This window comes from Pyxicephalus adspersus, chromosome 6 (genome assembly GCF_032062135.1).
Source record: "Pyxicephalus adspersus chromosome 6, UCB_Pads_2.0, whole genome shotgun sequence".
In the NCBI taxonomy this organism is placed as follows: Eukaryota; Metazoa; Chordata; class Amphibia; order Anura; family Pyxicephalidae; genus Pyxicephalus; species Pyxicephalus adspersus.
Window position 1 is genome coordinate 54219649 of NC_092863.1, and position 12079 is coordinate 54231727.

At 36.7% G+C, this 12079-nt stretch overlaps 1 protein-coding gene across 17 annotated transcripts in view; it reads right to left on the reverse strand.

Annotated features, from left to right (window-relative positions):
• Positions 1–12079, reverse strand: part of PITPNM2 (phosphatidylinositol transfer protein membrane associated 2) — a 160435-nt gene that overhangs the window by 55224 nt on the left and 93132 nt on the right. For all 17 annotated transcript variants that reach the window (XM_072415803.1, XM_072415805.1, XM_072415810.1 and 14 more), the window contains 2 exons: positions 7139–7353; positions 6548–6669 (listed from right to left, as the gene is read on the reverse strand). In XM_072415803.1, the coding sequence (XP_072271904.1) occupies positions 6548–6669; positions 7139–7353 (337 nt within the window). The remainder of the gene's footprint in view (positions 1–6547; positions 6670–7138; positions 7354–12079) is intronic.

Consider the following 12079-nt stretch of genomic DNA (forward strand, 5'->3'; position numbering starts at 1 on the left):
CACCTGTTGTATAGATTTAGAAATCCCAAAAACCTTGGTATCCCTATTGTGTAAATAAAAAGGAAATCAAACTCTACAGCTAGAACCCCCTAGTCATTAGCTTTGATGTAAATGTGACCCTGCTTTAGTATAATCACAGGACTAATTCTGTAATGGAATGTGCAACCTCTTGAAAACTAAATTTTATTTCTGGCATTTCCTATTATATTTTCCAGTGAAACTGAGAAGTTTTATGCATGTCTGCGAGTCCTTTGTAAACTATGCTCAAAAACTTGCAATACATGCGCATTACAAAATTGCGAGAGCCACGATTGCCCATGCAATAACTAAACTGAGCTGTATACTGTGCCCAGAAACTACCTCCTGCAGCAAATGCACCCAGTAGCCATGTGTCATACCTGGTTACGTATGCAAGATTAAATTATATTATGTTTCTTCATCTGCTGTAAACCCTACCTTTTTTTCAAGAAAATGGTTACCTGCGCAGAGCTTAACTAAATACCTTTAGACTTTTTTGCAAGCACTACTTTTGTCTGCTTTTCTGTTAATGTGATGACAGTAGGCATTGTTTCTGTTTACAGGACCCCTAATGTACTAATTGCCACAAGAGCAAGCAAACAGGTAAATTACATAGATGTGAACTGTTTTACCTATCAGAAAATGTTTCATTCTTCTTAGCGATCCTGGCTAGGCCACTAGTCCCACTACAATTTTGCAGCTTTCTTTTTAAACTGAATTCCCATTAGCTAATGGAATAGAAGTCTGCTGACATGAATTGTTGTCCAACGTGAATACAGGGGATGTTGGCAGAACACACCTCAAATACAATTACTGGACACTTTGGCTAGGTACACACATGCAATAATTATCGTTAGAAAACGAACGATCAACGATTATTCACAAATATTTTGAACAATCGTATTGTGCACAATTCTGTACATGTTCTAACGATACGATCATTCAAATATAATCCACCAATATTGTACACACTAGATACGATCGGGTGAACGATCGTGAAGTGGCATGTACAGGGGAAAGTGTATTACAGAACAATCCACGATCACTGAACGACCGTACACACAATAGATTATAAATGATCGTCGCCCAATCAGATCTGCTGGGACAGTCGTTTGTTTCCTGTGAGATTCCTCGTTCGTCGGCGTCGCTGACCAGTCGTTGTGCCCTTTTATAGTTAACAATTGTCGAATGACCTGTGAATGTGTGTACGCAGCCTTTGTTAGGTACTCCTGCTCAACTGATTGTTAACTCAATTATCTAATCAGCCATTTACATGGCAGCAACTCAGTAGGCATGTATACATTGTGCAGATGAACTGCTGAAGTTTTAACTGAGCATCAGAATGGGGAATAAAGGTAATTTAAGGGACTTTGAACATGGAATGGTTGTTGGTTCAAGATGCGTTGGCCTGAGTATTTCCAAAAAATGAGGGTTTACAGAAAAAAGCCTTGTTGATACCAAACGTCAGAGGAAAACAACCAGACTGGTTCAAGCTAATAGAAAGGCAATAGTAACTCTAATAACCACTCATTACAACCAAGTTATGCAGAAGAGCATATATAAACACAGCACGTTGAACCTTGAAGCAGATGGGCTACAGAAAGCAGAAGACCCCACCTGGTGCCATTTCAGCCAGGCACTTGTTGTTTTCCACACAAGAATTTCAGTGGTCCTGAAGGCAAAAGGGGGTCAATGCCAGTAAAACCAATGTGCCAAAAACATGCTGGTAGGTTAAACAGCTTTCTCTGAAAAAATGGCATCAGATTAATTGTGCAATTTATATTTTTGCAGTCCTGCTTTTAATATAACTGAGCAAAGGAAAGAATGCACAGTGAATATGTTAGGGGTAGAACATTGTTTAGCACAAGTTTAGCATAAAACCTTGTTATCTAACAAGTAGATGTCAAAAAGAAGACAGCAAACTTTGGATCTGTGCATCGTGTAAATAATATCCTAATGCAATGGTCTGTGGGCAGCTTGAGATATGTTAATATATTTTTATTTATTTTTGCTTTAGCAACTGATGTAAATATTACTTAAGCTTCATGGTTTTATTTAGTTTAAGCAACTGATATTTAAACTGTTTATAACACAGTGACATTTACTATTGAAGAGGCATGCAGCCCTTAACAACATAGCACAGGCCCAGCCTGGCGCTGTTAGACTGTCTCCGTACACCACATATTTCAAAAGGACCCAGGATTTTATTTTTAACATGCTATGAGAATCATTTAAATTTTCTTCTTCCCGAGGTTCATTTTCCTTTTTGCTTTTCTTTTATCTTCAGCCTGTTCTTCACCTGCCCACCCACTAGAACGGCAGCGTGGGCTAAAATTAGCCAACTGAAGTACAGCTTTGCTTTTCTACTGTCACCTAAAGAGAGAATAATTCAGAATGCTCCTATCAAACTGTGCTACTGGGTTCAGCCGACTGCGTCACATTCCTTTTTTAAGTCAGCGTGCATCTATCTCCTGCCATGGCAACCAGCTTTAGGGAGAGGGAATAATGTTTTTCTTATAACTGCCTGCCTCAATGCTAATTAGTGTCTATCTGAATGGTCTTTTCAGAGATGAAGACATCTAGCCAATAAAAATGCTGCATAACCCAAATTCGATAAAGGGTCAATAGTGGGCTCTCTGGGGTTTCAGGCAGCTGCAGACGGTACAGTGTGGGATGTTACAGACATTTCATAGAGACAAACAGCACGTAATTACTTGATACAAGATCTACACACACAATGCAATTGTCCAATTGTTCCAAATCGTTTATAGCCTTGATCAGTAAGAGCATATAGTTGTATCATACAACCTAATGTTGCCAGATAAGCATCTTTAGTAAAACAGTGACAACACAGGTTAGAGAAAACTTAGAAGCAGATAACACAGAAGATGAATTATTCTTTAGGTCAGTGCACATGCTTGGATGTGTTTTTGTGTATTTTCAGGTATTCCAATGCTTTCAAGAGATCAGCTCAGATAGGTACAAACATTGGCAACCATCTTCTTGGTATCCATCTCTAAACAGATTGAGATCACATCTGGTGTTGCTGAATCCCACTGGTATGTCAGAAAAAAGCTAATTTGCATCTACCCAATCCTGTGACTGTAGATTCGCCGCTGCATCTTTATCTTTGCTCTTAGCATAGTCAGCAATGGAAATGAAGCAATATGCAAGTGATGTATGATGCTGCATGGTAAAAATATTTGCCCAGCAACAGATTTGAATAGGACTATTCCTAAAATTGGTGCTTAGTATGAAGACCGTCTATTGTGCAACCTTGGTCATAACAGCATGCAACTGCTCATCTGCAATCAATCATATTTATATTAAAACTGTAAAAACAAATTTTTTTAAAAATATTTAATTATATAAAAAAATGCTTTCAGGAGTAGCCTACCTATGAGTATTAGAAAACCTATATATTATACAGTTAGGTCCATAAATATTTGGACAGAGACAACTTTTTTTCTAATTTTGGTTCTGTACATTACCACAATTGATTTTAAATAAAACAACTCAGATGGAGTTGAACTGCAGACTTTCAGCTTTAATTCAGTGGGTTGAACAAAAAGATTGCATAAAATGTGAGGAACTAAAGCCTTTTTTTACACACAATCACTTCATTTCAGGGGCTCAAAAGTAATTGGACAAATTAAGATGCTGAAAATAAAAAGTTCATTTCTAATACTTGGTTGAAAACCCTTTGCTGGCAATGACAGCCTGTAGTCTTGAACTCATGGACATCACCAGATGCTGGGTTTCCTCCTTTTTAATGCTCTGCCAGGCCTTTACTGCAGCGGCTTTCAGTTGCTGTTTGTTTGTGGGCCTATCTGTCCGAAGTTTAGTCTTCAACAAGTGAAATGCATGCTCAATTAGGTTCAGATCAGGTGACTGACTTGGTCATTCAAGAATATTTCACTTCTTTGCTTTAATAAACTCCTGGGTTGCTTTGGCTGTATGTTTTGGGTCATCGCCCATCTGTATTATGAAACGCCTCCCAATCAATGTGACTGCATTTAGCTGGATTTGAGCAGACAGTATGTCTCTGAACACCTCAGAATTGGCAGCCATGCACGCCCAAGCCATCACACTGCCTCCGCCATGTTTTACAGATGATGTGGTATGCTTTGGATCATGAGCTGTTCCATGCCTTCTCCATACTTTTTTCTTGCCATCATTCTGGTAAAGGTTGATCTTGGTTTCATCTGTCCAAAGAATGTTTTTCCAGAAGTGTGCTGGGTTATTTAAATGTTTTTGAGCAAAGTCCAATCTAGCCTTTCTATTCTTGAGGCTTATGAGTGGCTTGCACCTTGCAGTGCACCCTCTGTATTTACTTTCATGCAGTCTTCTCTTTATGGTAGACTTGGATATTGATACGCCTACTTCCTGGAGAGGGTTGTTCACTTGGTTGGCTGTTGTGAAGGGGTTTCTCTTCACCATGTAAATTATTCTGCGATCATCCACCACTGTTGTCTTCCGTGGACGTCCAGGTCTTTTGGCGTTGCTGAGTTCACCAGTGCTTTGCTTCTTTCTCATGATGTACCAAACTGTAGATTTTGCCACTCCTAATACTGTAGCAATTCCTCGGATGGTTTTTTTTCTGTTTTTGCAGCTTAAGGATGGCTTGTTTCACCTACATGGAGAGATCCTTTGACCGCATGTTGTCTGTTCACATCAGCCCATGAATTGAAACCCATTCGTGGTCACCCTTTCTTATGGTCTATTAAATATACCCTTAAAAGTATTTTGTTAAATCTGCTGAAGAAGAGCTAAAAATAACTAATGACTTTTCTAGGAATGTTATACATTTAATAACTATCTGTGCTCTCTGCCTGTGTTCTACTGCTATCAGTTAAATGTTTTCTGAGTACATATTTTCACACTATAGGGCCCTGCCATTCTTTGATATGTACAGGAGGTCAGGGGGAGGTCCCAGTAGTCCATTCCTATTTCTGTCCTGAAATAGTAGGGTGAGTAAGAGTTGTCATCCTGGGACTGAAATTGATAACGAGTAGAACCACCAGGTAAAAATTAATGAAAAAAATATTTAAAAAAAGAAAATCAACCCAGCCAAGGCATTTAGGGTTTTTTAGGTTTTTAATAATTACTGTCAGTGCATTTCTATATTGATGCATTTGATGACTCTGTCAATGCATTTTACCTTGGGCAAGTCCTTGTCAAGTCTTGGGCAAAAGCAAGTCTAGGTTTACCTTAACCAACACTGTTACTCCCTATTTGCACTTCTAAGCTAAGTGTCTACACACTAAACAATAAATTCTGTTTGGTCTTGGTATACAGTCCCAATAAAATCGTTAGGGATTCAGACATGGATTTATGCTGCATACACACGTGCAATAATAGTAGTTGGAAAGGATCTTTCACGATCCTTTCCAACGACTAGCACTGCACGATGCATGAACGAGTGCTGTACATACACAGTGCTCAACCCAGAAATTTTTTTAAGACGGGTGGGAAGAAATTGTAGGTGGGTGGCAGCCCCTGTTTTGTGACCAAACTCTTTAGTAACCACCCAAAAACAGTCGGGGTGGGTGCTGAAAAGTGCCGGGTGGTCCAGCCAGCTAAAAGGGCCTGGAGAGAACCCTAATACAGCACTGTTTTGCCCTATGCAGGGGGGAGGGGGATGCATTCGGATCGTTTGTCATCCATCGTTTGTGGATCGGCCAGGATGGTCACTTGGACGATGAACGACAGGCGCTGTACACACGCCAGATTCTCGCCTAATATCGGCCCTGAGCCGATTATCGAGTGTGAACAGTTGGACGTGTGTACCTAGCTTTAGCAAACAGCACTGGTATTTATTTAAATAGTCAACATTAAAAGGGAACAAATGTTCACCTCCCTTTCACTCTCCCTAGTACTGTGACACCCAAAGACCCTCTTGCCAGTGTCAACATCTGCATACTCTCTTTCTCCAGGCCTAATTTATTAAAGCAACCCAATAATGTTAAAATAAGACTATCATGGAGGAACCTGAGTGATCCAGTAAACCTGGAATGGTACCAGTCCAGGATTGAAAACCTTTTGACAAATAACAGAAAATGATTTTTAAGAAATCCATAACACAGTTTTCTCCTATAATAGTCTATCTTCACTATTCTTGGAGAACTTTATTAAGTCAGGCTCTATTGTGTTCCCACTATGTATATTTTCATCCAAGGGAAGTTATGTATTGGAAACACAATGCCACATTTGACCAAAAAAAAAAAAAACACTATCTATATCAATATCTAGTTTTGGTATTGCATTTAGAGCCTGCACAAGTTTCTCACAGCTCCATGATACACACATTAAGTAGAATCAATATTATTATCTTTCAATGCTTTCTTGAAAAAGTGACTGTAGTGACTAGCCCTCTGCTCTGCAAAAAAATATTTAGGGACTTCACATTGCAGAGCAGCTTGTGTATGATTGTCAATAGAAAAACAGATCACTCACAACAATGTGCAATCTTCATTATAAGTAAAAGTTAAATGTTCCGTGGAAGAATGAATTCATTTGGGCCACTTACCCAGTGTTGTCTGTCTCTTCTCAGCAGGAGAAAGGTTAAAAACATTGGAGAGCTCTCCATAGTCAGATTTGTAGAAGGTTTCTATATCTATGGAGAACTTTTCCACAAATGGACAGGTGTACCTGAGATGAACACAAAAATGTGCATTTTACAATAAAATTCCCAAAAGAAGATGACATAGAATTAAGCCGACTGTCTAGAGTCAGGAAATATATGCTTCTATTTATAACAGGGAAAGTATAAAGAAATATTAGGCACTGGCTTGAAATGGGACACAGTCACTGTTTGGGGTGTACTCTTCTTTACTCTAACAAGCATTAACTAAAGTCTACATCCTAAACAAAATGTATATAATATATTTGCATCCAGATACAACCAGGCTTGGTGAACATATACTTTGCAATTTTAAAACAGCACACCTTGTAACAGTAAGAGAATACAGGCTTCCATAGACAATAACAGAAATGGTTCAAAAAACCTTCCTAACACCGGTATAATCCCAAACTCTGCAAGTACCCTAAACTGGCAGACTGCCGAGAATATTCTCTGTCAATCCCTAACAAGCAAGAAAGAAGTTCAACACATTGATACCTGGTTCTTGTATAAGGATAAGCATTCCAGGATTCCTCTTCTACTCTTAGTGCAGCTTTAGGCAGGATAGCGCGGAACCAGCTGGGGATGTGCATGCCAATATGATAAACCTTGTGTGTGTACTGACCAGTGCCACCAGGGCCATCTGTGTATGGTCTGTTCTCTAGGATTTCGACTCCACTGCCCTCCCCACATGTTTCTTCTCTGCTCTTTTTCTGAAAAACAAAAGACACATGTACATCTATATTAGAGGGTATTACTAGAAGTATTACTTCATTAGACTTTACAAGAAATTGTCAAAACTGGACTCCAAGTGCCTTTTTTTTTTTTACAATGCACCAATATGCACTATGCACCAATATGTAACTGTGTCTACAGCAGCAACAATTGGTGCAGCATCAAAATAACACATATCTATAATTTACTTTTATTTTATTATTTTTTTGTAAATTTTACCTTTAAATTACCTAGGACACTTGAATGTACAACTAGCAACAGAAAGTGAAGTATTAAACGAGTGCTTTGGAGAGTCAAACTTGAAAAACATGAATCTATCACTTTAATAATGGGCTACACTCTCAAATAGAAGTGTGGCTTTAAACGAGGATTGTCCCAATAACACAGTATTGCAGCGAATAGTAAAACCACTTATTTTAAATAGTTATTGAATTTAAAGCCCAGTTATATATACTTTGAATTAAATAGACTAATTGTAGGTTTATTAAAAAATAAATTATATATATATATATAATTTATTTTTTAATAAAACTACTATTAGGCTATTTTAGTTCAAAGTATATATAACAAAGTACACTGCTCCAGCAGTGGACTGAATAGAAATACTGTTGCTTTGTGTAAGCACAGTGGCCAGTCACTAGTGGATGGAAAAAAAAACTTTGCCTTTACAATTGGGCAGAGAGATTTACTAAATGAGACTTAAAGATGGAAATGTTTTATCATCTTACCATTATTACTACGTCAGCACTATCAATACAAATCAGAACATACATTGGAAAAGCAAACTATATCAAGAAATATGGTTATCTGCTACCAACTGTACATATCACATTCATCATGGGTATGTCACTCCTGAAAAGCTGTGGCAGAGTTTTGCTTTAAAACTTTTAGTCACAGACCTTAAACAAGGTGCAAAGTCATGAAAAATCCTAATTATTTAGGATGGATTAAAGTCAAAATATCAGTGAGTCAACCAGCACTTTTTAGTATCTGCAATTTAGGATCTGGAATGGCAACCAACAGATTTTGCTGCTTAAACCAGCTGCATGAACCATACATTATATTGAATGTATGATTTTAGCATTCCTACATACAAAGAAGTCTTTTGAGGCTCAGGAAAATATTCACTTATCTTTTTAACATTAGAGAAATATCCTGAACTATACATGTGAACTAACAGATGTGGTGATCTGTTCCTTAATATTCTAAGGTTCCTAATAACTTAAAAGCTTTGAAAGCCCAGCCCTTGTTTTCAATGTACTCAGCCGTGACTGAAAGACTTGTGGTAAACCGCAGCATTGTACCGCATGCTCAACTGAACTCCCAACCACTCTCGTCAGCCTATAGCAAAGCCATTGTGCAAACATTTTAAACAGGTACCAGAGAATGGATGGATAATGAGCAAAACTTGGTAAACCCATTTAAACTAAAATAATATAATAAAAAATAAAAGCAAAAACAAGGTTTATGAAACAAACTGTTTACTGTGAACACAACAGTAAAATCAGCACGACAAAAAAGGGTTTCTGAAGTTATATGTAAATAAACATCTTCTGAAATCACAAGTCATGTAGATTCATTTCCTGGGTTGCCTGCTTTACTTTTTCCAGAACAGCAGAGGGTAACAAATGATGGACGATACGCTCAACACTTAAAAAAAAAAAAAAAAAAAAAAATATATATATATATATATATATATAAACACTTTTTACACTGTATTTGTAAAAAAAAAAAAAATATATATATACATTTGGGACTGTGGTACATTGAAACGTCTTCACTGCGCAAGCATAAATGTCACAGGAATGAGATACTGAGCAAAGATGATGGGTAAATCTAGCAGAACAAAGTGTTACAGAAACTGGCAGAAGCAGAGCTGTGAATATATTCAGAATAAGGCCCCATGGTAGAAATATTTATTTCCTCACAATGCAAAGGAACACTGCTACCAACAAAGGAAAGGACTGTAAATTTACAAAGAGAACCTTTACCTTGTATTGAGCGTACTTTTTTTTTTACTAAAATACTTATTTTTAACTGTGATGTAGAAGTTCATTTTCTACATCACAATTTAAAGTTTTAGGACATGATTTCATACATATGACTTTCAGTGAACACAGTTAACAGTTTACCTAACTTACAAAGGGAGAGCAGCTATTGCTTAGGGGGTTTGTACAGAATTTATTAATATTATTATAAAATAAACAGGATTTATATAGCGACAACATATCACACAGCGCTGTACATTAAATTTATGTTTAGGTTCTTACTTTAAAATCTATATAGAAACATGTCGATGATGGTTACACATAGTATAAAATTGAACATTTACCTGAAGTACATAAAGGTACATTTCAATGGGGTTTGTGAAGACATGCTGGATTAGGCTGAACAATTCCAAGAAAACAAAAAAATGTATAAGATGAAGTTACTTTCAGTCAACGTCACAGGACAAAATATAGGAGTAGATCCAAAAATATAGGCAGCTAAAATGTAAATCTTGAATCCTGTAAAGTGAAGCTTAGCCCTAACCCATCACATCTAGTCGCCTGCGCCTATTGGTCAGTAAGACCACTCATCACATTACAAGACCAACAGGAAGACTCAGGAGATAGAGGGGGGCTTTGTTTTATGTTTTCATCCTATACTGACAAATTTTAATATGTCTTTACTATCAAGTACGTTCCTGATCTGAGGGGTAAAGTATGCAAATTACACTTCATACAGTACTCCGTAAAAGCATGAGGTGCTGGACAACAAATATAATAATGATACATCACCGTAGACAGTACACTGGATAAATGGATGGGATTGCACAGAATACGTTAGAGCTACAACACTCCTTGCTGGCAGTCTGCTCAGAAAAATGGTTGATGTGGTAAGTGGTGGTCTTATAAAACACAAGTCTATATGTCTAAGAATAAAACGGGATTGGCTGGCAGTGGTGTTTTATGCACAAAGTGGCAGTTCCTAAGGATTCATCTGCTTACTGACCATAAAAAGTAAAGGATTATTAAAATTAGCATGCGTATACATCTGGGAAGTGTAATTCAAATAATAAGCTCCTGGTATCACATTGGAATACCTTTTCAATAATAAAAATGAAAACAATAAGTCTTGGTACAATATTACTGTCTAGTTTGTGTCTCTTCTTTTTGCTTTAAATGTAGTTTTATTGGAAATGTGGATAGATTTTGTGAGGTTTACAAACAGAAAGGATTACACATGTAGTTTATTATTTGAATCACACTTCCCAGATGAATTTACTGTTCTGCGTTCACCACTGGCCACAATATAATAAACACGGTGAACATGGTCACTATGTAATTAGGTACAGAAGTGACTCTTTACACCTTGGCCAGAACTAGTGGTAAACAAACATAGTCATTACAAAATTAGAGTGGAGATGCAACAAAGTCAACTTAAACATTTGGCTGTGTAACAGAGTGGATGTAAATATTTGATATCTAAATTGAGTAAATTCAGATTATACCACAGAATACACATGTAAAATATAAAAGAATTCATGATACAGTATACAACAGTATTGACTTTTCAGGTGAAAGGGGTAAATCATTATTGATAAAATTAAACTTGGTTCACATTATCCTTTTGCTAAGTTGGATACAAAGCAGTGGCATATGGCAATGTTTTCCTGGTGTTTCACATGTGAAATGCTAATTCAGGGGGCATTAAACCACAGATATGCAACCAAAACTTAGCTTGACTTTGGAAAGTGTTTAGGTTTACTGTAAAGTTTATTATTCATCACACTATGCCGACAGTAACAGGTTAGCCTAAAAATGTAGAGTCAATAAAAACTTACTCACCTAACACATTCAATGTTTTTCTGACAACTCAGAAACTAAACAAACTCGGAAACTAAACATGATGTTAGGCTCAATTTTTTGGCATTCCCATCTTTTTCATTATTTAAGTGTTGATTTCACAAGCTAACACCACTCAAACTGACATTTTAGACTCACTAGGTTGTTAGAAATTTTATTTTTTATAGCTTTTCTAGTCAGAATCGATTAGTGGGATATCAGTTCTAGAATTCCCAGGAAGTCATTTTAAAGCAAAATAATTGTAACTCATTATTAAAATAGACTTTGCGGGAAGAGCGGTCTTTTCATTTAAAAAAATCTTATATACTTGAAGAATACTAAAAAGTATACAATGACCTAGTTAGGATAAACTAAGGCTACCCTAAACTGACATTAATTGTAATTGTGTTAACTAGAGTGAGAAACATGCAAGGTTTCAAAGTGTGGAATGGCCATGCCTTTAAAGTTAGAGTGGGCATTACTTCATCGGAGATATGGCAAAAGAACAGTCGTCTGGCATTAAAAAGAAAAAAAAAAAAAAAAAAAAGAGAAAGCACTACAAGTATTAGCCTTACGTCTCATTGTAAGAAGTATCAAGAATTGTGACAATTTGCATCTGCTAAATGGACATGGGAAGCTGGCAAACATCCTAAACCTAAAAATCTCCTCTGTCAACACAAGGCAAAGAATAGGGTTTGTCAGGTCTTGTAAACTATATTAAAGGTCAGTGAAAGCATAACCCTTTATCCTTTGCAGTACCTTGTGATGTGGTACAAATTCTGCAAGTACTAATACATTAAAATAAAGTGTGTGTGTATATATATATATTTATATATATATATATATATATATATATATATATATATATATATATAGA